Source organism: Felis catus, chromosome C2 (genome assembly GCF_018350175.1).
Source record: "Felis catus isolate Fca126 chromosome C2, F.catus_Fca126_mat1.0, whole genome shotgun sequence".
In the NCBI taxonomy this organism is placed as follows: domain Eukaryota; kingdom Metazoa; phylum Chordata; class Mammalia; order Carnivora; family Felidae; genus Felis; species Felis catus.
The window spans coordinates 145,385,391-145,412,777 of NC_058376.1; the positions used below are offsets into that span (position 1 = coordinate 145,385,391).

At 38.8% G+C, this 27,387-nt stretch overlaps 1 protein-coding gene across 13 annotated transcripts in view; it reads left to right on the plus strand.

Annotated features, from left to right (window-relative positions):
• Positions 1-27,387, plus strand: part of RBMS3 (RNA binding motif single stranded interacting protein 3) — a 1,326,374-nt gene that overhangs the window by 1,053,691 nt on the left and 245,296 nt on the right. For all 13 annotated transcript variants that reach the window (XM_023260643.2, XM_023260644.2, XM_023260642.2 and 10 more), the window contains 2 exons: positions 445-602; positions 15,587-15,666. In XM_023260643.2, the coding sequence (XP_023116411.2) occupies positions 445-602; positions 15,587-15,666 (238 nt within the window). The remainder of the gene's footprint in view (positions 1-444; positions 603-15,586; positions 15,667-27,387) is intronic.

Consider the following 27,387-nt stretch of genomic DNA (forward strand, 5'->3'; position numbering starts at 1 on the left):
CTGCAAAATGGTAGCAATCATATTTATTGTTGATTCAAATAATGCACATTAACTGTGAATAACAATGCTTAGCCCTGTTGTAAGCACTCACTGAGTGCAACGTTAGTAACTAGTGGTGATGGTGGTTGACGCAGGGGTAGTAACAGTGGTAGTTAGTGGTAATCAAAGAGAATACACATTTCCTTAGTTCATTTGCAATAAAAGTTTGTTTTTCGTTTCTAAGGAGGCTAAATAGAAAGCTTGGTTTTCATTTATGACATTGTTTCTATAAGAAACACTCCACAGGAAGGGAATTCATGAAAAAGAGGTAGCACCCTTAGAAAACGAACATTCAAGAGTGTGTTGGAGATTGGAATCTATATTGCCGTTCATGCAAAAGTTTAGCCATTTGTGGAATAAGTTTTTCAGTATTCAGAACTTAATGCGTTTGTTTCTTCCCCTTAGCAACAAGAGCAAGACCCAACAAACCTATACATCTCAAATCTCCCCATTTCTATGGATGAGCAGGAGCTTGAGAATATGCTGAAACCCTTTGGACATGTCATTTCCACAAGAATACTAAGAGATGCTAATGGAGTCAGCAGAGGCGTTGGCTTTGCCAGGTAAAACACTTGTTACATGTGTGCGTTACTTGTCTTTCCTTATGATTCCCTTTTAATTCCGTTCCTTTCTAGCATAAGGCCCACAGCAATAGAACGTTTTTACCCCTTCCCCCCCCCCAAAAAAAAGTAGCTTTTCAAACCGACTCTGTATCTTGGCCTCGCTCCAAAGAATTTCATTGTAATTATAAATATGTTGTGCTTGCTAAAATATGTACATAGAATGGTTATATGTGTCTTGGGTCATAATGATATGCATACCCAATTCCCAGTTCTCTCTATGCCTGTAGATTAGCAAAATCAGATGCTGCCAATTTCTGCTAGTGGTAATAAATGCCCAGTACCCCAAAGCTAAAGAGCCCATGTGGTGAACAAAGCATCCAAATGCTTTTGCATTGATTTCCAAAGAATTAGACGATAGAATTTCTCAGTCAAGAGAAGGAAGAGAAGAAAGAATTTGAGAAACAGGAATTGTTGGAAAGTCCCAAGGAACCCAGAAAAATAAGGAGGGTCAGGAGGGCATTTGCATTTAAGAGGCCCTAGCTGTGTGGTTTTGATGTTTTACACAGCATAGAAAAAAGAATATTGTACTTTTTTCGTTGTCAGAAAAGGAAAAGTAGTTTTCATCTTAACTTTAAGGGAATGTTTACAAAAGAAGATCTCAGCCAGGAATAGAGTTAAAATGGTTGTACCTGCTGTGCTTTCATGAAAAACAAAGCTCAAGAAACCTCAGAGAGAAAGAAACTGCTTAACAACAAAGAATGAGAGTAAGAGCTGTGACTCCATGGCTTGGTGTGTTTATGGGTCTCCAGCTGACTTCACATGGATGAGTGGATGGATGTTCGTGTCATCTGGAAGTCAGCCCATTGTAGACAGGTGTGTCCCTTTATACCGAACCCTGCCATTATGTGGAATGCCATTCCAAACCAACTTTTATTAACCCACTTTGAAAGATAACAAATTGGAAATTAACTATGAACTGATGTCTAACTTGACTTCCTAGAAGTCATGGACCATGTGTTAAAGTTCTGATTCCCCACCATGTTCTAGTAGACTGGTAGATATACAAGATGCATGATGATTTGAAGACAAGTAAGCCGAGGGAAGAAAATCTCCTTGACTTGAATGTATCCTTGAGGCATTCACTTTTTCCAGATCATTCGTAACTGTTCCTTTGCGTCATCTAGGCAGAGCTAATCACATTGCCTGGGGCTCTGAATTTTGCCAGTGTAATGAATCTTGAATAGTGTATAAGCTCCTATGGTGACTTTTTTTTTTTTTTTTTTTTAACAAGGGGCTTTTGGTACAGAGTGTATTATTTGCAAGGGCTGCCATAAAGCATACAAGAGACTGGGTGGGTTAAACAACACAAATTTATTTTCTCACAGTTCTAGAAGCCAGAGAAGTCTAAGATCATTGTGCCAGCAGGTTTGGCTGAGACCTCTCGCTTTGTCATAGATGACCTTGTTTTCCCTTTGTCTTCACACGGTCTTCCCTCTGTGTCTACGTATTAATCTCTTTTTTTTAAAAGGACATCAATCAGATTGGATGAGGAGCCACCCTTACGAGGCCCTATCTCCATATCCAGTAACATTATGAGCTATTGGGCGCTAGGACTTCAACATAGGAATTGGTTCAGGGGGAGGCACAGTTCAGCGTATAATCCAGAGATTGGGCTGATCATTTCTCTCACTTTTGTCTTTCCTATATGCTTTCAGTTTGCTTACAGTGAAGATTATTCTTCTTAGTGCAGAAGCCAGTAATGTACATTGTAAGAGGCAAAACTATAATCATAGTATATGGAGTCATAAAAGAGTAAAAACCTGTAAAGTTTTGTTTTCTTTAGGAACTGAGGAAAAGTGGGAATTTTAAATTGTTCTGTTATGCCTGCTTTGAAGGCAGCCTTCCTCTTTTGGTGCATTTTGCATAGAGAGGTTCTAAATGATTCTTTAAAATACAGATATGAACATGTCAGGGGCCTCCATATGGCCTCCATATATCCCTCCATATGGCCTGAGCGATTGGATTTCCCAGCCTTGCCGACATCATTCCTGACATCATTATCCGTGACATCGCTCAACTTCCTGGTCTTCTCTCTTCCTGCCCTGTATGCTGGGCACAAGAAACCCTTCTTGACTGTTACACTTGTTGTGACTCTTACCCTGGCTTCTGCGTATTTATCCTCCAGATACTGGCTTAAATGTCTTTTCTTCAAAGAACCCTTTACTGACCTCTAGCTCCAGCCTCCAAAGTTAGATGGTCATGTCACAGCTCCTGTCAGAGTTGTGTTCCCAAATAAAATTTATCAAAACCATAATAAATTCACTATTTAATTTGTATCTTCACCCACTGGATTCAACATTTGCGTAAATCATATTTCCTTTTCACTGTTGGAAGGATGGATGGATGGAGGGTGGTTAGCGTAATTACCTTTCTATGGAGTTCCCCAATGACTAAACCCCAAGCAGTAGCATTTTAAAACTTTAAGCTTTGAATATGAATTATCAGTCACATTCCAATACTGAGACTCAGGTCTCCACACTCTAAATAATGGTATTTTCCAGTTTCAGAAAGTTAGCACATGAACTGAAAAGGAAAACATAAGTTCAAATCAAGGCAGTGATTTCTTATTCCTAAGAAATCAAAAGAAACCATGGCCCTGCCTCTTTTGTAAGAAGCCAGAAAACTGATGAAGGATCAGTATTTCATTCTCCGTGTGTCTTAGACTTGAAATCCCAAGGCGCAGGATCCCACATAATTTACCTAATTTGAATACGTGAGAAAATAATCTTAGCTATATCATAGGTAAGTGAGTCTGACCAAATTCCTCTTTCCTCACACTTGGACATTTGCTCTGCATTTTCTCAAATCACTGTGGCTACTGCCTTAATAAGCACGATCATTCACAAATTAACTCTTGCACAAGTATTCCTTCTTTTATTCATTTATTGTTTTTTTATTATATATGTGTGTGTGTGTATTTATTTTATTTTATTTTTTAGAAAGAGCATGAGTTGGGGAGAGGGACAGAGGGGGAGAGAGAGAGAGAGAGAGAGAGAGAGAGAGAGAGAGAGAGAGAGAGAATCTTAAGCAGACTCCATGCTCAGCATGGAGTCTGATACAGGGCTCTATCTCACAACCCTGGGATCATGACCTGAGTCAAAGTCAAGAGACGCCCCTCCTCCTTTTTAAATATCCCTTTTTTTTCTGGCCACCATTTCTCATTTGGAGCTCTGTCTCTGAACCACAAAACAGAGATGACTCGAGTGACTGTTTTCTCATTTCTTCCCAGGATAGTGCACAGTTAGTGAGAGAACTTAATGGATTATATTGCAGTGGATGCCTTGGGACAGTGGTTCTCTAAGTTTAGTTTCCAGGACGGAAACCTCAGCATTGCTTGGGAAATTATTAGAAATGCAATTTGGGGGCCCTGTCCCAGACCTACTGAATCAGCAATGAGCAGGGCTGGTTGGGGTTTGACAATCGATGTTTTAGGTGACTCTCGTGCTCTCTAAACTTGGAAGAGCATAGCCTTAGGGCATTAGGACTGGTTCTCAAATCTTCTGGAAGGCCTGCGAAATCTCAAACTGCTGGACTTCATTCTTAGAAATTTTTCTGGTGGAGTTGATTCCTGTTGATACGTCTATCACACTGCAGCACTTTCTCACATGTACTAGTCATGAACCCACCTCCCTCCCTGTTCTTCAAGGGTAGGGACCATGTTGTGTTCTTCTTCATGCCTGTCCCAGCACCTAGAATGTTGTCTGACACATAATTGATCTTCAGTGAATTTTTGATGATAAACAAATGAGATCACTTCAAGTGTTTTGTTTTTGTTTTTTGTTTGTTTTTGACTATAAGGGTTTGCAGGGAGGTAGCATTTGATGATAATAAGCCACTTCTGAGATGGGTGTCTTGGAATTTTAGAGCAAACTACAGTCAAATCAGCTCAACTGTTATTGATTTACAAATTGTTTCTTCTAAAAGTTCACAGCGCCACAGGCACTATTAAAAGAAAATGCTTATTTGATTGGAAGAACAGTAGTCACGTAATTGTGCCTGGTAAATTGGATATATCTCTTGAATTTATGACTCTCTCAATTTACATCACCTGAATAAATTTTTTCAGAAGGCTTCATTTTGAATATTACCAATGGTCACTTCTGACCACCAGATGTGGTCCTTGTTTCATGTGCAAGAGATCCTAAAATTCTTTAACTAGAAAGCCCCCCCCACCATTATTATTTTACTTGCAAGCTATACATTAATCTGCTTTGATAACCATCTCTTCAAAGTAAAGGTAGTATCTTCATTTTATATTTAAAACACTGAACTTCAAAGCATAGATTTGAATGCCAGTAGGGTGCACAGACAGCACAATTATAGCCTTTTCAAAGTTCCAGAAGCATGAGATATATGTCTGAAATTACAGACATTTTATTTTATTTTTTATGTTTCTTTATGTTTGTGGGGTTTTCTTTCTTTTTTTTTCTACTCTCTTGTAACTTAAAACAATTTTGCAAGATCCACCGCCCTCTAGGCAACATTTTATAGCCAAGTCATAAACCTCTAAAAACAGCAGTTTATGGTGGGAATGCTGACAGTCAGACAAGTCAGACCCACTGCTGCAGAGCTCACGGGTGCCAACAGACTACCTTGCCTTCCAGGGTGAGGATCAGCACATAAATCAGCCTGAGGCTAGAGGGACATGACTGTGTGTTCACGTTATGCGTTTCCCATTCCCAGAAACATGAGACCATTTGTCTAACAAAAATCACATTGAGAGAGTGTTATGTGAGGCCGGTGAAGAATGATCCAAAGTGCAGAAGGGATGGGGGGTAAACATTCACAATTAATCCGGCTTCAACATCTGGGAACATAGAACCTCTTTAAGAAATGCATTTACTGTCCCCTGGTGAGCTAAAGAGCGTGAGACTGCTGAGCACAGAGACCTTTGTATTTTGCAGTATTTTTCACCCCTCCTCAGTACTCTTAATTTGATTCTCATGGAGTTTTGTTTGAATGACTTTTAACATATGGGCAGCCAGCCCTGTGTTCTGCCTCCTCCATACTGAATGAACAAGTTTTCCAATTAAATAATTTCAGTTCTTTCTTTTCATGAGGTAAAAAATAAATAAATAATTGTGGATATAGGCAGACAGATGCCAGCCTGATTATTAAAAACCAGAATTATTAAGAATCAGGCTCCAAATATTCTTTCTGTGTTTTTTCTTAGTGTTGAATATTGTAACAATTTTATTGATTTACCTTTTACTCCCTGATACTTCTTGCTCCCTATCTGCTCCCACCTCCTGAAATATGAGGAACTTTGATTCAGAGTAAGCATAATGAAAAGATGGGAATGTAAAAGATCACAAAGCAAATACCAATGCTTCTTTTGTAGGCAAATATATGATCCTGTAAGATGACCATCAAGCTTATCTCATTGTGTTTTCATTGTTAACTATGTGTTTTGATCATATCTACCTTGAGTCCATCTTTGTGTTAAAACTTCCCCCCTTGCTGTTTTGGCAATAGTTCTGCCCTTACTACCTCAAACCTGTATGGAACAAGGACATCAAATGTGAGCTGAGAAAATCTCTAAAGTGTGAATCTAGTGATTAGCGGTCTCCAAACCACAGGTGTGTTTGCACAAAAAGAGGTTACGGTGTTTGCCGAGATTGAAGAGAATAAAAGCTGTTCCTTCTTGCAGTAACTTTATTTTTTGTTTGTTACTTTTTATACCTTTATTTTATTTATTTTGAGAGAGAGAGAGACAGAGAGAGAGCATGGGAGGGCCAGAGAGAGGGAGAGAGAGAGAGAGAGAGAATCCCAAGCAGACTCCACACTGGCAGCACAGAGCCCAATCTCAGGAACCCTGAGATCATGACCTGAGCAGAAATCAAGAATCAGATGTTTAACCTACAGAGCCACCCAAGTGCTCCAACTCCTTTCAGTAATTTTAATTCTTCACCTAATTGCCAGCAAATGTGATCCACTGGAGAGTAAACTCCTAGTCCATCCGTCAGCTTCTTGGTCTTTGTTCTCATCTTGTTTTTCTTCATTTATATCCATTGTACCCATTGTCTGCACTGTACTGTTTGTACCCATTGTACATATATACCCATTGTACCCATTGTCTGTACTGTACTGTTTGTACCCATTGTCTCTTTGTCTTCATTCACCATCAGTAAATCATGATCATGACTAGAGATAGTCATGCAGAACATTCTGCTGCTTTCTTTTCCATGTTTTCAGAGCCCTGGATTTCAAGACCCAAACCAACCAACCAACCAACCAGTCAACCAACCAAATGAACAAGCAAATAAATAAAATTGCATCAAATCATCTATAATTTTGAAATCTCCTGGACTCAACTCATGGCTTTATAAAAATTTAGAGGAGGGAGGGGCACCTGGGTGGCGCAGTCGGTTAAGCGTCCGACTTCAGCCAGGTCACGATCTTGCGGTCTGTGAGTTCGAGCCCCACGTCGGGCTCTGGGCTGATGGCTCAGAGACTGGAGCCTGTTTCCGATTCTGTGTCTCCCTCTCTCTCTGCCCCTCCCCCGTTCATGCTCTGTTTCTCTCTGTCCCAAAAATAAATAAACGTTGAAAAAAAATTAAAAAAAAATTTAGAGGAGGGAAAACATATACTCTATTATTTTATCATTATGAAACGAAATGACTGGATCCCAAAGATCATCATCTGTGGGATGAGAGGAGAGTTATGAATATTGTTTACTCATGTAAAACTAAAATTGGAGAACTTTGTTACATTGAAGTTGGAAGCAGTAACCATTGCTGCTCCCCTACAGCATATAAGCTGAGATACAGATGATAAGGAACCAGCATAAGAGGCTCTTGGTAAGGTTGGATAGGGAATCCTGTCAAAGGGAAAAGGCAATCAGAGATCTGAGGTAGGGCCAAGTTTGGCATGTTTAAGAAACAGAAAAAAGGCAAAGCTACTATTTCATAGAGGACAGAAAAGAAATATAACAGATAATAATATCTAGGAATCAAATGTGCCTGCAGCTCAAAGAGATTGATTAAAAGTGATTATGAATTCCAGTGGCATTTAGTGGCAGGATTTTTCTAGATCTGAACATACTATACTTATCAATTCCTCCTTTATCTCAGTTTTAAGCCTTTTAATTTAATTTTCTTTCATTTCTTTATCTAAACTTCTTTTGAAAACATTAACCTATGGGTAAAAGACAGATTTAGGCTATGGTGTCCACCGGATGTTGGCAGATAATCTAAGAAACAAGCAGTTCCCAGACTGAGTGTAAAAGAAACCTTTTTTTTCTCTCTCCCCCTTCCATTTTTCTTGAAACACAGAGCCTCCAGGATGATTTTGTTCCTCGAGCGTTGATAGTTTTATGGCATAGCCATCAGCATGCTGGCTGCACACAGAATTTCACCCCAAATGATTCATCTAAAGAGACTAGAATGAAGCAGTATTTACAAAAGTGTGGGGAGAAGGCAGGGATCTGGCAAAGGATGTTGAGAAACCCAGAGATGACCAGAGGGAAGCTCTTACTACCCTGAGACAGCTGAAGGCAGGTACAGGAGTGCTCCCAGGGCCAGCAAGACCCAGAGCCCTGGAGAAGTGGCTGCCTGGAGCAGCTGGAAACTGGGAGAGATGCAGTCCCGGCCAGAGAGATAGTGCCAAAGCAAAGAGAGAATAGGGAGGAGCTGGCCAGACTTCTCTCTACTCCTACCAGGCCCCCAGTGGCTGAACCCCATGAAAAGCTATCACATAAAAGAGCTAAGACAATACTGTTCATAGATGGATCACTTCTTCGAGGCATAGAGCAGAGAAGACATAAAGAGGGGCAAACATAAAACTCATGGATAAATTAACTATTTTTCTTTCCCCTGGACTTCACTAATGAAAAAAAAAAAAAGCAAAGAAAAAGTAGTCAACGATAACTAAGCATCTGCTACTTTACCTCAACATTGGCAGTTGATAGAGGTTGGTAGGATTGATGGCAAATTGGCTCTGTTTAAAGAAAGTAGCTGTTCAGGGTGACTGGGTGGCTGAGTCAGTTAAGAGTCCGACTTCAGCTCAGGTCATGACCTTGTGGTTTATGAGTTTGAGCCCCGTGTGAGGCTCTGTGCTGACAGCTCAGAGCCTGGAGCCTACTTGGGATTTTGTGTCTCCCCCTCTCTCTGCCCCTCCCTTGCTCACACTCTTTCTTTCTACCTCAAAAATAATAAATAAACACTAAAGTTAAAAAAAGAAAGCAGCTATGCAACTTTAGTTCATGGTTGCCATGATGTCTTTTTTTTCAAACCAAACATGTGGCTTTTTCTAATAACACATACATGTTGTTTTTCCATACCAATTCTCCAATTATCTGACACCAACTGGGTGTCCAACAATTGAATTGAATTCAATTCTAACACTAACTCTGTAGAGTTATCATCAGAACTCATGGGTTAAAGGTTCAGTCCCACAAGACTGTCCCCACTTCAGACCCCAGCCCCAAATAGCAAGAGCTACTCACATTTCTACCAAGCCAACTATATAGTCATGGGTTCCCTTGACCCCCTCAGATTTGATGATTCACTAGAACAACCACAGAACTCATGAAAACACTTTACTTATGTTTGAACTCTGTTGTTTAGTAGTTATTATGGAGGTTTTATTGCATGGGCATGGTTGATTCATATACTGGCCATTAATGATTGAGCTCAATCTCTAGCCCCTCTCCCAACCCCTGAGGTGGTGAGTGGGGCTGAAGTCTCCAAACCTCCAATCATTTGGTCTTTGCGGTGATCAGCCCAATTCTGGATCTATCTAGGGGTCCCGTCTTGAGTCATCTCATTAACATAAACTCAGGTATAGCCAAAAGGGCCTCATTATAAGTAACAAAGGACATTGCTATCACCACCAGTTTAGGAGTTCTATGTCAGAAACCAGGGCAAAGTCTAAATTTATTTTTATTGTACTTTAGTTGCCAATGCAGAAAACATGGAATAGATCATCTTACCTTTCAAGAGGAATCAGGAATCCAGATTTCCATGTGAAGTCTCCCAGTCGTTAAATGTTGACAACCATTTCAGAATCTTTAGAACTTTTCTGAAGTCCAGACAAAACATCCAGTTTGGGACATTGACAAACAGCTCCAGAACAGTCATTTTCAGTCCTGGCTACACACTGGAATCACCTGGGTAACTTTGAAAAATATGTCCCTGGACTTCATGCCAAAGCAATTAAGTTAGAATCTCCTGGGCTTGGGCCCAGAATTGATATTTTTAAAAATAGTTTGGTAATAATTATAATGTACAGTCATTTTTGTTTATTTTTGTTAAAGTTTATTTATTTATTTTGAGGGAGGGTGCTGAGAGAGAGAGAGGGAGAGAGAGAAACCCAAGCAGGCTCTGTGCTGCCAGTCCCAATTGTGGCGCTCAAACCCATGAATCATGAGATCGTGACCTGAACCAAAATCAGGAGTCAGTCACCTAACCAAAGGAGTCACCCAGACACCCCTACAGTCACTTTTATTTATTTTTTTTAAGTTTATTTATTTATTTTGAGAGAGACAGAGATAGCACTAATGGGGAGGTGAGGGGGCACATAGAGGGAGAGAGAGTCCCAAGCAGGCTCTGTGCTACCAACACAGAGCCCGAGGTGGGGCTTGAACCCACGAAACTGCAAAATCATGACCTGGGCCGAAAACAAGAGTCGGATGCCTAATTGAGCCACCCAGGTGCCCCCCTACAGTCATTTTTAAGTAAATATTTTATTTTGGAGTAAGTTTAATTTAACAGAAAAGTTACAGAAGTAATAAAGAGTTCCCATATACACCACACCCATTTCCCCCCATTGTTGACACCTTACATTAATTACCATGTTACATATGTCAAAATTAAGAAACTGACATTGGTACATTACTATTAAGTAAACTCCAGACTTATTTGGATTTCACTAATATTTCCACTGACATCCTTTTTCTGTCCTAGAATCCAATCCAGGGTACCATTTTTGTATGTAGTTGTCATGCCTGATCACTCAGCTGAGGTTTGTGACAATTTCAGACTTTCCTTGTTTTTCCTAAGTAGTACTAGCCAGGTATTTTGGGGAATGTCTCCAGATCTGGGTTTATCTGATGTTTTTCTCATGATAGTATCCATACTATGTATAGATTTTTGGAAAGATTCCCAAAGATGTGAAGTGCCCTTCTTGTGACATCAGATCACAGGCCAGTTAGTAGAGGTTGAATGGAATGGAGGTAGCAAGATCTTTCCAGCATCAGGACGCATTAAAGTAGACAAGTATGGGAAATCAGGAAGGATGATGGGAGGCCAGCAATGGAGCTCCACGTCTCCCAGGTAAGCCATCTGAACTGAGAGTCAAGAGACAAAGATTCTGTTTCAGGCTCATCCACTGACTACTCTTTAGAAAAGGCAACTAGTAGTAGTTTCTTCATCTGTACGATTTAGAAGTTGATATCCGTGGCTCTTTCTAGTCCTGAAATTGTGTGATTCTAAAACTCTGGAGTGGGTTTTATTAGTCAAATATTATCCATAGTTTCGTATCCTAAGAGGAATGTGTTTTAATGCTGAGTAAGACATCACCCAAATGCCTGGGTGTCGGCAAAGGACAATGGGAGGAGGCCACTCTGCTTCGTTTTTAAGCATTTATGACACTTGCATCCTAAGAATGTCAAGCACCTGGCAGGTAGAGCACAGATTGCACAAACTAGAGCACACATTGCAAAAACGAAGAAGAAAATTCAGCTCATTCACTCAATCTTTGTTCCTGGGACTTAACTGTTGTTCTTTCCATTACAATAGACGAAGCAGTAAATGATGTAATTTATTTTTGAAATCTCAGAAAGAGTGCACATTTTAGTACTTTTAAAAAATCTGTTGATATTGACCCTTTGCGCAACTCCAACCGGATTTAGATGGATGACTGGCTTGCAATGTTGGATATTCTAAGTTGCCAATAATTTGTACAGAGCCTGTGATTGCAAAACCACAAAAATTTCACAATAGCGGAAACCTCTAATTAACCAAAATAAATGACGGGGTGGATTTGTTTTAAATATATGGTTAATAATGCTTATTGCTTCAAGATCATAAACTGAGAGATGCTCTGTTGAGGTGAGATAGATAGGCTGCAGATGATTTTGCAAAGTTCTCTTCCACCTTGGTGTGTTAAGTCTGACCCAGAACGTTCTACTAATACTGGATCAAGCTCTCCTCTGATGTAATTTGCCTGTGGGAATTGTATTGGCTGTGAAACTGGTTCCCCTTAGTAGCTGTTGTAAAAAAAAAAAAAAATTTTTTAATCACAATTCTGTGATTTGTTTTGAATGACACTGAAGCCAGGTTCCTAGGCACTGAGACAAGAAAGAATGTCAAACGGGACCTTTAATGTGTATTTATATTTAAACATCAGACCTAACAGAAAACCCTGAAGCTTTATACAATGATTGGAGCCTTGTAAGAACCTAATTAATGTATCTTCGGGTGAATGGTTGGCCTGGCACGCGAGCTGTCCCGAGGTACTCAAGGGGGTTCAGGTACCGCCTGGGAAGAATAGATGTGGTTGTAGTGATTCAGTGGCCCGTCTGAAAGCGACGTGTAAAGGCAGCTTTGTCTGGCGTGCCGCCTTTTCAAACTCACTTCATAATGCTAGTGTCAGTTTCAACTGAAGCGTGGGCCAGATTGCAGATAGCTTGAGCTGGCATTTCAAAGTGGCTAATTGTGAACTTGCGAAGAGAATGGACACATTCTTCCAAAGGTGGCTATTCAAATGCAGTATCTTCCCCCCTAGAGCTCCAGCCTCACTTTTGTTCTGTTCCCACATAAAATGCAAGAGGAACACTGAGCCTTTCCCTTGATAGCTCCTCTATCTGCACCTTTGCTGGGACTGCTTTGCCTTGTTAAAATGTGCCCCATGTATTAAAATGAAATTGTCACTGCTGGGTGGTGCAGCATAACATGGTTTGACACTAAGCGCCGGCAGCTACAGAAAACAGACTTTTATTGCATTTATTCTTTCAGAGACGAGAGTCTCTAAAGGCTCACTGCAGACATTCACTTAGTTAAATCTGAATGAAGCCAAAGTGAACAATCTACGCCGCTGTCTTTGTGTTACCAGAAACAGCCCCCATCCGGCTTGATATGGCTGTAAAATAGTCTTAAGAAAAGATGATCATACTTAGAATCCAAAAGGGAAGACATGAGGCTTTCAATCCAGAGCAAAAATATTTTAGGGGGGTAGAGTGGGTGAGCCACCTGATTTTCTACTTTGGCTTCCTCTGTATTTCCTAAAACACATTAAATAGAATTAACAAGCCTGTGCACACACACACACACACACACACACACACACACACACACACACCAATCTAGTTTAGTCTTCATTTAGAATTCCATGTCATTTTAAGACAAAGAGAAAGGATTTGATTTGTAGGACTCATGCAACCAAGCTTTAGATTCTTAACTGCCTTTTATCTAGATGAGTATCCAGAGAGAGATTGAGCAGGGAGGGGGCTCTAGGGTATAAGCTTTTCATTCTGTAGCTCTCCTGGAATAAAAATTCCATAAAGTAACATCTGTAGTAATTAAGGGCTTACATTTCCTCTCCCATTCATGTCTCTGGTAGGAGGGAAGGTTATTGTTCCTAAGAGACAATAGAGAGTAGATCCTGTGGGAAGATAGAAAGAGCAAAATTAGAATTCTTTTGTTCCTAGAAATGGAAGTTTCCTACTTCCAAAATAATAATAATAATAATAATGATAACAATAACAAGTTGGAAGATTTACTGTAAAAGATTCCACCAAAAGAAAACCTTGAAGGAGTTAGGAAAATTGTACTTAGCTATTCCTAAATATTTGGAATGGAGAAAGATTCATCTTGTTTTTCTAACCCCAAATATCATCTGATTTGGGGGAAGTTGTGATTAAGCAGTAAATAAAACGCTCTCTTTGTTTTTATTTTTATTTATGAAAATTGTAGATTATTAAGCTTAAAGAGTCATAAAATTGATTCATTCTTCAGATGTTCTATAAAATCACGCCTATGTGGAACCATTGGACCATTTGATAAATGAATAATAACCTATTTGTTTCCTGCACTTTCTAATGAGTCAGATTGGTTTCCTGTACTTTCTTGTCATACCATGACCAGCTACATAATTTGTAGGACCCAGGGAAAGATAAAAATGCAGGACCCCTAATTAGAAAGTCACTAAGAATTTCAAGATGGTGCCAGCAGAGTTTTAATCCAAGTACAGGCTTCTTCTAAATTTTTGGCTCTGTCGTTCTGTACTCATCTCATACCTGGGAAGTCATTGTTGCTTGGTAGGTAGAGATTTGCCATGTGTATCAATACAGAAAAATGTGCCTCCATCCCATGCCTCATAGGAATGTATGTCAGAAAAGATCTTTTTTTTTAAATTTTGAATCAGAAAATAATTATAGCCCCCCATTGGAACATGCTCCTGATACTATCTAGAATTCTTTAACCTGAAAATTCAGATGTTCTATCTGCATCTCTGAGCTTATCTCTGAGAGTTTGGTGTCCTCACGCCCCTGGAACCTTCCACTCCGGCACGGTGTTCTGTTTACCTCACCTCCTGTAAAAGGACGCAGGGGCATGTGAGCCCCCTGCCCTCATGACTTCTCTAAGGGCCCTTTTGGCGTTCTGTGCCCACTTCTCAGTGTTTCCCTGGTTTCTGGAATTCCTCTCACACTTGAATTCCTGTAACTATAATAATTGTATAACTTATTTGGCATTTGCTTGCATAGTTTTTTCCTTATCCTGTTTCCTCTGCATGTAACATGCTCCTGAAAACACACAGAAAATTTAGGTGTAGGAAAGTTTTATAACTTGAGCTAAAGGGCTCCATTTGAAGAAAGCTCTATGAATAATAGCATAAAATCCAAAATTATACTGTGCCTTTTAGACAAATTTCACACATTTCATACACATCTTTCATATGTGTGTGATCTGCTTTTCAAATTTGTATTTGCCTCTAGTGTACTGTTTGGGGGATTTAATTTGCTTTCATCAGAACCAGCCCTTTAATTTTTATCTTCCCCATCCACTGTCATAAAATAATAAAGCCCAACTATAGTTAATTATTTAGAAAATGTTGCCAATCCGAGTCTACTTAGGATAGGGCAACCCTGCCAATATTGACATTAGGGTGGTAGAGTTCAAAATGCTCAGTCATTAGCTTGCAAGTGAGATGGCAACATTTGGCCCCAGAAACCTAGTTTAGGGATCGTGATATCTAGCATGAGAAAATAGAGGACTTTCCAAAATTCAAAATGAAGGAAGTTCAGGACCTAAAGTTTACATGTTTATGTTCTCCTCTCACATTCCGGGCACCTAATGGTTCTCTTTTGTACCTTTACCCAGTGCATCTTCAATAAAAGCGTCAGAGATGCTGATAATACCACCGTATTAATCATCACTCTACACTGCAGGCGGTGGAAATACAGCACATGTCGTCAACTCGTTTTGTGGAGCCCTCAGCACAATTGCTTAGTAGCTGCAGTTCAGCTTCGTTGTTAGACAAGCCTTAGTTAAAATCTCAACTCTGCCCCTTATTGGCAAGGTAGTTCATCTATGTAAGCCTCGGAGCCTTCTCTGTGAAGAACCAAAAGACCTACCTTTCAGGTTTGCTAACTCAGACATTCCATAGATATTTACAACACTTTCAATTGTCAGACAATGTTCTGTGGGTTACATAAGATACTGCCTCAGTATTACCTCTGGGAGAGAACTCCGCACAGAGCCATCCACCGAGGCAACTTTCAGTGCAGTAAATCATAGTCTCAGCAATGGCGAGTTTGTGATACTCTGTCACCTAATCATGGTGGTCACGGTGACCCTTCCGGTAGAATTCTCAAATCAAGCTTTTCCACGGCTTGCCTATTTTCCTTTTCATTTTTATGTACTCTTCCGGAACATGCACAACTGTATGAAAGTATATGATCTCCTGTTTACCTCTTTTTCCAGAATGGAGTCTACTGAAAAATGTGAAGTGGTAATTCAACATTTTAATGGAAAATATCTGAAAACACCACCAGGCATCCCAGGTAAGAAATACCATTAAGTAATCATGCAATTGTGTCTAGGCTTATTGTTATTGTTAGAAGGAGTACATGGGAAAGCCCTTGGTTGGTCACTGGAAAGGAAAGGTTGCTTTGGTAACTGTGTGTTTTTTAATAGTATGTAGCAACTCCTCTTCTCAAAACTACCAAAGCCTTCTTGGTGTTTCTTCTCTGGCCTTTCTTTGGAATCTCTGCTGATGATTGCCTACAGTGAATTAGAAGAAAAACACAGCAAATCATAGTGTAAAATGCACTTCAAGTGAAGGCAGTTTGGGACTCCTGTCATTCATGTGGGTATCTTGATTTCTATTGACCATCAATATGATCAATAGTATCAATATGTATCAATATGATTTCTATTGATAAATAGTATCAATATGATTTCTATTGATCATCAATATGATCAATAGTATCAATAGTATCTCAATAGTATCTCAACAGTGTCAATAGTATCTCAATAGTATCTCAACAGTCAATAGTATCTCAACAGTGATAGTCACCGTGGAGTACACAGACTGATGCCAGTATCCAGACATTTCCTACCGGTTCATCACAAGAAGGGTAGAGAAAGGGAGAGTAAGCATTTAGAAACTTTTGTAACAATTTGACATTGCCATGAAATCTGAATGCATAATCTCATATTTAAAAACATCAAGTTACTGACATTTTGAATTTTTTTTTAAATTGTCCCTTCATCAGAGATAGTTTGAGAAGCACCAATCTTGACTCTGCCAGGGCATTTCACATTGGCCATGGCAAAATTCTTAAGCTTTTATGTACATCATAAGATGATATAAATTTATACTTTAAAAGATTACACTCAGCATAAAGCATTGAATACATCCTATGTGTTAGGACTTAAGCTAGCAATGCCTCAACCTGATATTAATCTGCCAGTAGTATATATGGCAAGTGTTTAATAACAAGTAAGTAAATTTAAAATATATCTTACTCATGCATAAAAATATTAGAGATTGAACATAGGGCTAAAAAAAAAAGAATTATAATAAGTAGATAAAGAAATGTCTGAGTAATGCATATTGGTCTATTGGTTGCTCTTTTGTTTTTGGTGATTCTCAGGGGGGAAATGTGACCTCTTCAGTCTTATAATAGTTTCCTTTTGATTTTTTTATGCTGGGCTTCTATAACGTTTGCTATGTAATGTATTGACTATTTAAAACCCATGGTTAGAGAGTTCAGGGGTTGAACATTTCAGTTCCTTAAAATGTATTGAGGTTACACGGAAGAGGAAATCGGAACAAAAAGAGAAATATTTTTGTAGAGGGATGCGAGTCAGGGTTCGTTCGGGGAGGGTGTTGGGAAAGGAGAAAGGCCCTTCAGACACTCACTTAGATAATCTGGAAAATCCAAAGTCGCATCTCCTGGTTAATCAGAGAGCGCACACACAGCTAGCTAAGCCTGTGGCTCGATCTGGTTAGCTTCCATGCATAACGTTCCCTTGAGAACCAACTGCATTATGATCCAATTGGAGACATATGGTGTTGTTAAGAAAAGAGTTAGCAGTTTTCATCTCAGCATGTAAGCTGCCCTTGCATTTGAGGAGAAATACTTTCTTTTTTTTCCTTGTAGCATAAAAGGCAATTTAAGACACTACTCAGACCCATCATTGAATAAAGGGGTTGCGTTGTTAGAAGATTCTCCCCTTATTTATCCACTTTATCCAACAGATGCCTATCTATAAGGAGGCATTTAAACTAAGTGTGAATTAGATGGTTATATAAAAACTAAGAATAATCAAATTATGTAGAAATTATTGTTGACTCAAGTTTTATCACATCTCAGGGCTTTTTTTTTTTTAGATTTCTTCATTTTCAGAAAAAGACATTGAAATCCTTCTTGACTTGATTGATTTGAAACTGTATTATTTGGTTTTCCCAAAAAACATAGCTGACTAATAGAATTTAATGATACAGACAAAGAAAGTCACTATAAATCCCCCAATGTCTAGGCATCCTTCCTGAATACGCAGGCTGTGATATCAACCTGTCTAATATCATAGCTACACCCAATGGAAACATTGTGAATAGCAAGAACTTGGTTATGAGTTTCTCACTCACTTTTATCTCATGGGAACACAAGAGGCAAAATAATTGTGCTCAGTTATAAAACTCCTAAAGATACAAGTTTATGCTTCTGAGATTTGTACTCCACGTAATAGAATTAGAAATATGACATAATCATCATTAGTACTTGAATTTGGTTATTTATGCATTGGGAGTCAAACAAAGTGTAATAAAGGTTTCAAACACTAACAGAAGATACTTCATCTTTGGTATTTAAGTTTGATATGGAATAAAATAAGACATAATGCAAAATGTGGGTATTTTCTTAAGTCCAGGAGTAAAATGCCCTCATTGGGTCATTTATTAAGTCAAACTGGGTAAAATCAAACATGAGTGTATGCTGTTTGCCTTTATTGGTCCTCACTGCTTATTTGTTGTGGATGATTGAAGTGTTATTTTCAAAAACTCATATCTTCATCCAATTTTCTATTCCATCTTGAAGACTGCAAGTGGGATGTCACTATGAACACTGATATCAAATTGGAAATGATTCCTTTGATATTTTCAAAAGAAATGACCACTTTCCTAACTTTTTAAATCCTAACATAGCTTTAGAGAGACTGTCCTTGCTTGTGGGTGTACTAATTAAAACCACCTATAAGTGATCTGGCCCACCTGCAACTAAAGTAGAATTCACAAAATTAGAAAAATCTCAGTGTTCTACATTATCAAGATTTGGTATCTTTGAATTTAAAAGTTTGTGGTTTTATGGAACCCACATTGATGATTTCAATGTAATGCTTTAAGGATGTGTGATCGATGGCCCCACAATGATCCAATAGTCACCTGAGATTCTCAGGCCCTAAGAAAGCTATAGAAAGGATTACATGTTAAGTCAATCATCCTATACTAGACCCCTGCTTTTATCTTACTGTAAACAAATAGAAAACAATTGGTACCAAATTTGTATTCTTTGCTTCTCTGTTTAGGAATGACTTGGGGAAATGTCTACACGTCACTGGGCAAATACTGTGCCATATTGGTTTCTGTTACCCTTGACGATGATTTCTCTTAAAGGAGATACAAAGTTAATTATTTTCCTGAGATGATCCTCTAGTTTCCAAATCCCCTACTGGGTCATTTCTATAAGAGATTAAGAAACAAATCCAATTCAACCCAAAAACTCTGGCATCACTCTGATTTTCAAATTCTAAAAACATTAGGGATATTCGCAAGGACATATAACATTGACCACATTTATGTCGCTGCTTCCATTTTGATTTGTCAGTCTAGAAACAGTTTATTCATTAACTATGATTTATGATGGTATTTAATTTTGATTCCTGCTGACAGATTATGTGAGTTGGAAAGAAACTGCAGTTATCTTCTTTTGGTTCATGCTTTCTCTCTCTGGGCTCCTCCGTTTTGTTCATAAAAAGATCTAATTTAAATGAATACATCACGGATCGTTGATGCATATGAGAGCCTTCAACCAGTTCTGTTCACTTGGGATTATGACATTGTCTCCAGATTTTGGTTACCTGGATCAATGAAGCAGACTATACATGCCAAAAAATCAAGTTATTTAAATTCTGGTATATACAGTACAGGAAATTAACAAAGATCAGGTGGCTGCATTGCTACTAGCAGGTAGGAAGGAGAGGCCAGCGTCGATCATGTAGCCATCTGCAGAAAGTGATCATCTGGTATTTTTTCCTTCCCCTAGAGGGAAAAGAAAACACAGTGTTCCATAAATGTTGCATGTCCTACATATCGATCTTGATGTTTTCTGGACAAAATGAAGGATCATTAGTTGCTTGCCTGCCTAACCCCAGACGTTTCTTTGTCCCATAATGAATTGCATAGCAACATTGTGCAGGCCCAAAGCATTTCATTTTCAAACCTCTGGCAAAAGCAAAGGGTAAGTTCCCAGACACTTCGGGGATCTGTAGGGCACAAACTTGAAAGATTCACTTCCAAAGAGCCCCCGGAGCAGAGTGATGCACCATGTGGAAAGGCTTCCACATGTAAGGACATGTATTGATGAATGGAACACGCAGGCTAGTTTGTAGAAAAATAAATCATGTTTTGCTCTCAAACTAGACTTTTGCCTGTAAGCACATGTTCCTATCAGTGGAGCAGTCTTTGCAGAAGAAAATGGAATAATCCACTTTGGGTGTCATTTTCTTACTCTTTACATGATTATTTCTAGCCCCAATTGAACTTCAAGAAGTAGGGAAAGGTAGAGAGAGAGCTCACCATATTTTGAGATGTTTTTAATTGTAACAAATCTTGTGACCAGCAGAAATTTAGACAACCACATGAATGATAGAGGAATCGTATTTTTCTAATAAATAAAAGTGCCTTATGGATGCTCTGACATAAATTTTACTATTTTGTGTTTATGTAAATGAAAAATGTGTATGTTTGTGGATATATATGTATGTTTCAAGGGAGCATGTGAGGAAAAATACTTAAGGTCTGGTTAATTGTTTTTTAAAGAACATGAAAATAAATGTCATTTGTTTAAATTTAAAACTTTCCCCAAAGTAAAATCTTAGCAATGTATTTAAGTGAAATTTACATTCACCTAAAGACATACAAAATTCTGAATAGTTGAGCAATAGTATGTACATTTTGATCACAGGATGTTGCAGACCCTTACAATCAGTGTTTCCTCAGTGATACCAGTCTCTTAAGCACCGATGTAACAAATATAGTAGTTGTGTAAGAGGCAAAAAATAGAAAAGTATTGTGGTATCCACTTTAGCAAAAATATATTTTTATGGTTTTACTTGGTTGAAGCATTGCCTACCTCTGAGCTTTTCATCTTTGTGAAACCAAAACATCATTGGCATGATAAACTGTGTAAATACTGCAATCCCCAACTGGGTGTCAGTTTAGATTTCTCATTAATAAGAGGATGTTTGCCATATTCAGAAGCTACTTTCTGGGAAGCCTCTCATTTATAATGTTAGGGATACCTTCTTGATTATTTCTAGGTACCAAATACATAGTTAGTTGCCTCATGATGAAACACTGTTGGAGTATTATTAGTGAACTTTGCAGAGTAGCCTGACCATGACATTATCAGTAGAGTCTTAGAATCTGTATGAATTCTTTGATGTAGACTTGGTCAATCATTTCTTAACCTTCCTACAGAGCCACATTTGATACTGTGAAAGTTTGAGTTGGTTACTGATTAGATAAGGGAGAAAGTAGGCAAATATGATTAAATTGCTAAATGTGGAAAATGAGAAGCCTGACAGGGAAGGTAAAGGGTTCATCTTCAGAAGGTTAGAAAGGATTGCAATGGCTAGTGTGCCCCGTGCTCACCTCTTCCCCCCACGTGATTACAGCTGCAAATGAAGCGGGCAGCCTCTGTTCACCCTGGAAGCATTCCATCTCGAGCGTCTACTGAATCTCTCCATCTTTCTACCTCAGGGCAATATCTATAAAAGCTCACCCAACGCAGCATAGGTTTTCTGCAAACTTTGGGAGAGTTATCACTTCTGGGGACAATCGTCAATTAATGAGCTATGGGAGTCAGTGATTAAGATCGAGCCTCTCATCCTTTGGAGGGACTATTCTGAGTCACATTCTGCAAGATTCCTTAGGGGGTTGTCCACAGTGGTAACACAAGCTCAGTGAGACGTCTTTTATTGGCTTTTCATTCTTCTCTGCCTTTCTTTTCCCTTTGTATTATATCTTCTTCCTGGTGTCAGTTCCCAATTAAACTACAACCTTGTCCCAAGCTCTGATTTGGGAAAAGTCAAATTAAAATAGGTGTTCCCAGAATTGTGATGGGGAACTGTATTTTGATTTAAAATTTCTGACCATTGGGGTGCCTGGGTGACCCAGTTGGTTAAGCATCCGACTCTTGGTTTCAGGTCAGGATCTCACAGTACATGAGTTTGAGCCCTACATTGGGGCTCTGTGCTGACAGCTTGGAACCTGCTTGGGATTTCTCTCTCTCCCTCTCTCTCTGCCCCTGACCCACTTGCTCTCTTTGCCTCCATAAAAAAACAAAAACAAAAAACAAACAAATTAAAAAAAATTCTGACCGTAGAAGAAAGTAGACGGGCTAAAGTGGTAAAGGGAATTTGATAGACAAAATGCGTTGTTTTAGTGACTTTTTTTTTAACAGCAGCACTTATGTACCATGTACTTAGGATGATAAAGATGAATAGTAGTAGATACATGGTATTCCGGGATTCAGTTAAACAAGAGACGGATGGAAGAAGGTAAGGACAAAATGCCACCAGTGACACGGTGACATGGCTGACCTTAAAATAACCGAGGATGGGAAGAGGTGGATGGTGGCTGAAATTGTGGAGAGAATGGAAGACTAGACAATAGTCAAAATGCCAGCAAAGTGGAGGTGGGATGCAAGCATAGAAAATTAGGGCCACAGAGAAAGGAACCTGTAAGGTTTGGGTCCTGGATGAATGTGGAGTGGTAGGCATTGATAATGAGGTCCAGTGTGAGGATGGCTGTAGCTGGCGTAAGGGAAACAGAGATGATCTTTAGCTGGACAATTGGAGGTTTCAGATTAGAATGTTGGAAGTTTTCAGCAACACTGGAGATTCCCTTACTTAACTTTCCTTGACTTTCTCTGAAGTTCTAATCTGCCCTGGAGCAGGTGGGAAAGTGTGAGCAGTACTGAGGTAATTTTTTGTCTATTTATTTCATTCTGAGTTGTTTACACTGGGGTGTGTTGTTGTTGTTGTTCGTTTTTGTTGTTTTTGTTTTTCTATTTTTGCTGCTTCAAGAGCTATTGCTCAACTCAGTGTAGATTCTTGGTAAATGTTCTTTGGTGTTGATGTACAATTCCATGAATTGAATGGCCCTCATGCTTGTATTCATTTTGATGAACTTCCTGAGGGTGTAGGGTTGATACACAGCTTCTGTGCGTCATCAAACTTGGAGGAAAACATTGAGCTAAACCTTCGAATCTTGTCTTAATTGTTAGCAAAGTTTTCTGTGACACATGTATATCGAAATATACAGGGAGAATGCTAAATATTCATGAGAAAAGGAAACTTACTTGGAAAAAGACTCTAGTCACTTTTTGAAAAGCCTTTTCTTTTTTTTTTTTTCCAAGACTGCTTTTTAAGGTATTATCTTGACAGTCTAAATGTTTTTTCTTTGAAGAACTCACTGAGTCTTGGACAGCACAATGATTAATTCTGTGTTCTCACATGGCAAATGGTCCTGCCTAACTTATACTGAAGTTAGGTCTAGTTCTGAACTTTGTGCCACTGGATCTAATTAAGCACTATTCCCACGCTGTCCTTTTGTTGCCGTTTTCTTTTTTCTCTTTTTCACATAAAAAAAAAGTGAATATCTTGAGAATAAACAGACAATCTTATTCTATGCTGACATAATGTTGCTTTTCCCTGCCCAGAGGAAGTACGACATTGGCTTATTATTCCTACTATAATGCAATATTGAAAAATCTATTGTGTTTCATCAATACAATATGGTCACTATGCTTTGCTGGCCATGTATTTTCCATAATTACGTGTAAGCACCAACAAGTGCTAGCAGAGTGTGTCTGAAGTTGCCACTTGGCTCCAGAATCTGATTTTTTAAAGCAACTATAATTTCATGGAATAGAGAGGAAGAATGAAGAGGTTTTCTATGCATCTCCAGAGTCACAAACCATCTCCATCTCTTATTTCTAAAATAACCCATTCAGGTCTTCCAAATTTCTGCACTAAAGATTTCACAGTAAAAACTTAAAAAATAAATTGCAAAACCTAAATTTTATTTCAAAAATGTTGTTGGGCTTTGCCTTCTGTCAGCATCACTAATGAGCGTTAAACCATTTAGTGTCTGTCCGAATGAGTTCTGTTAGCAAGCAGAAGGGTTGAGTGGCCTACGGCCAATTAAGACACAAGCCATAGAAATGAAGCTCTGAATAATTAAGTGCATTTCTAAATCTAGAATCTCATTTAATAGGATTGATTTAAAAGTGCATTTTAGCCAAATTTGGATAAATGGATGGTATCCTGAATTAAATACTTGCCGCTCTGTCCCAGTAACCATCAAGAAGCCTACCATGCACACAGCTTATTATTTATGACCTAATATTTACAATGAAAAGTCTGCAAAATTTAAGAAAATGCTTTAAGAGGAATATACATGAAGACATTCATTAGGCAAGCTCTGAACCAGCCATCATTTGTTTACCTTACAACTGTTTTCTCTGATTTCTTACCTCTTTAAGCCTGGGAATGATGAATCAATTCATTTATTATTATTTTAGTTATTTTTCAGTACAGTAAAAAACCCCTTCATAGGAAACTGGCATGCTTGTGATCATTTTTTTTAAGACTTCATATATTTCAAAGGCACATCTGTCCCATTAGATTATACATTTTTCTAAGAAAGGACTTTGATGTTTATCTTTCCCTTTACCCTTAAACAATTAGCCTATCAAGTCTTTCAATGCAAGGATTGCACCTTGCTATTTATGTTTCAAGCGTCTAACCAATGCCTGTCACAGAAGAGTACTAATAAGTATTTGTTAAATAAGTAAATAACTGCTTGGGGTAGACAGAATAATGCTCCCTCTCCCCCAAATATCTCTGTTTATTCCTCACTACCTGTTAATACGTTAGGTTCCATGGTGAAGAAGAATTAAGGCTGCATTTGGAATTAAGCTTGTTGATAAACTGACCTTAAAGCAGGGAAATTATTCTGTATTATTTAAGGTGGACCCTATATAATGACAAGGGTCCTTAAGAACGGCAGTGAGAGGCAGAAGAAGGGATCAGAGTCATGTGGTCTGAGGAGGCCCTGACCCACCATTGGTGGCCTTGAAGATGGAAATGTGGGCAGTCTCTGGAAGCTGAAACAGGCAAGGAATTGGATTCTCCCCTAAAGCTTCCATAGAGGGACTCAGCCCTATTCACATCCTGATTGCAGCCCAGTGGGGTCTGTGTAGGACATGTGACCTACAGAACTGTAAGATAGTAAATTTGTGTTGTTTTATGCCCCTAAGTTTTTTGTTAGTTTGCTACTGCAACTGAAAACTAATACACTAATACAGAAGTCTTTCAACTGAGTGTCACCACCCTATTTCTAAATTACATTACCAGACAGCCTCTGGAGAACTTTCTTAGTTTCTCCTATTTTTCATCTTCTTTGTTTCACTTGGGTTGTGTGTATGTTAAACAGGGGGAAAAATCTATCTTGTTAATTATTTTGACTTTACAGTTTCTTTGTACTTTCTCATCAGGATATATAAAATGGATGACTGTTGGACATCTTAAAAGAGAGTCTTTGGGGGTGGGTGCTTAGATCTCAGAGCACATTATTTTTGACTCAAAGAAATCACGTGTTAATTCACACTATCTGGTTCCATAAAATATGCCAAGGAAACTATACCACTTGTAAATCTAAATTCATGCAAATGTGTATCTCTTAGGTTTCAACCTTAATACTTGCTTTCAATTGTTCCTGCTATTGAAGGATTTTTTTAAATGTTTATTTACCTTTGAGAGAGTGAGAGACAGAGTGTGAGCAAGGGACTGGCAGAGAGAGAGAGAGGGAGGCACAGAATCCAAGCAGGCTCCAGGCTCTGTCTGAGCTGTCAGCACAGAGTCGGATGCGGGGCTTGAACCCATGAACCACAAGATCACAACCCGAGCTGAAGTCAGATGCCTAACCAACTGAGCCACCCAGGCACCCCATGCTATTGAAAGATTATTATGGCTTAGAAGAGATCATAGAGGTTGTATAGCAGATATCAGCTATAAGTTTTAGATGATTATATCTAAAGCATAGATGATGTTCCTACTCCCAACTTATTGCCCCACAAAATAAAGGGTATCCTGAAGCTCTTAATTCTTGAGTCCCATCTGAAAACTTAGTTTTGAGACACAAATAAAAATCTAGGGAGGTAACTAGATTCTTATTATCAGTTAACAAATATACATAGATAATTCTTACTACTTAAGGTGTTAAAAAAACTTTCAGTGACTTTACAAAAAATGTATTTCTCAGCTAAAGGTGTACTGCAACCCTGAAGCAGGTCAGGAGGCTGTTAGTGTGAAAACATAGCCTTTTCCTCGTGAACTGAGAGTGGGACTTATTTGGGACCAGAAGTTTTATTAAACAGCTACACTAGTTGAGTCACTGAAATGCCCAAAAGTAAATAGAATCCACAGTCGAAGTTAATTTCTCGCTGTTTGTTATTAGAGCAGGTGTTAGCACTCCCAGGGTGCTTGCCTGATGGCCGTCAGCCAGCACCCCACTGTCCTTGTAGGTGGACTGGCTTTTGGTTGCAGCAGCCTATTTGCCTATCAAAAAGAGAGTCAGAAGTGCCTAGGAAGTTACATTCCTGTGGTTAGGCAGCCCTTAAACAATGTGTGACTGGTGTTGGGGTATCTATACCCCAGTTCTTTTGCTCCTGATGAGAACACCAGAGTATGACATACACTATCTCCGAAGTCTCCTTGGCTTTCCGGAAGATGAACGCACTAGACACACTCCAAGTGAGATAGCAGTTATTGATGGGTAACAGGCTTCTCTGGGAAAAGCATGGACAGGTTGACTACTGATGAAACATTTGCAAGGGTAGATAGAATTGCAATCCCATGTCCTGTGAGTCAGTAGACCACTGGTTGGTAGGATGGTTTGGCTAATTGTATGTCTTGATAAAGGTCCATTCAAAAGAATCAAAATTGTACCAGTATATAAGATAATGAGGTTTTCATACAAAAGCTCTTAAAGTACAGAAGCATTAAAGCCAAATATTGAAACTAACCTATTTTATGTGCAATCACTTTAAGATGGCATGGTTGGTTTGAGCCAAACAGTGGTTCAGACTATGGGGTTCCTGAGATCCTTTCTGGTGGTCTGCAAGGTCAAAATATTTCCATAATCCTGACACATTATTTCCCTTTTCACTCGGATTCTTTCATGAGTATAGAGTGGAGTTTCCTAGAAGTTACGTGATGTGTGATATCATTGAATGAAGAAGCAGATATGAGAGTTCAGCTGTCTTCTATTAAACCTGACATTACAGGGATTTGCAAAAATATGAACCAAGTCAACACTTATTTTTATTTAATTTTTGATTTTTTAAAAATAAAAATGTGTCACTTATCATATGGTGGGTTTATTGCTATTTTAACTAGATTTTTAAAATGGCAAATATCAATAGATATAACTTGTGTCAACAGAAGCTCTTTGAGGTCCGCAATAATTTTTAAGAGCGTAAGGAGGTCCTGAGACAAAAACAAATAAACAAACAGACACAACTTTGATTGCCACGGATATAAAGCAGAAATTCAGAATCAAGCCCTTTTATCTTCTCGGAATTAGAAAAGATTAAGGAAAATAACCAGGGTAAAGGTGAAGTTTAAAATGTCCTCTCATTTTGGGGCGCCTGCATGGCTCAGTCGGTTGAGCGTCTGACTTCAGCTCAGGTCATGATCTCGCAGCTTGTGAGTTTGAGTCCTGCGTTAGGCTGTGTGCTGACAGCTCTGAGCCTGGAGCCTGCTTCGGATTCTGGGTCTCCCTCTGTCTCTACCCCTCCCCTACTCGCACTCTGTCTCTCTCTCCCTCAAAGTAAATAAACATTAAAAAAAATTTTTTAAATAAATAAAATGTCCTCTCATCTTTCTGAACTTATTTTGCACACCTGGATGTGTTCTAGACAGCTGTTTTC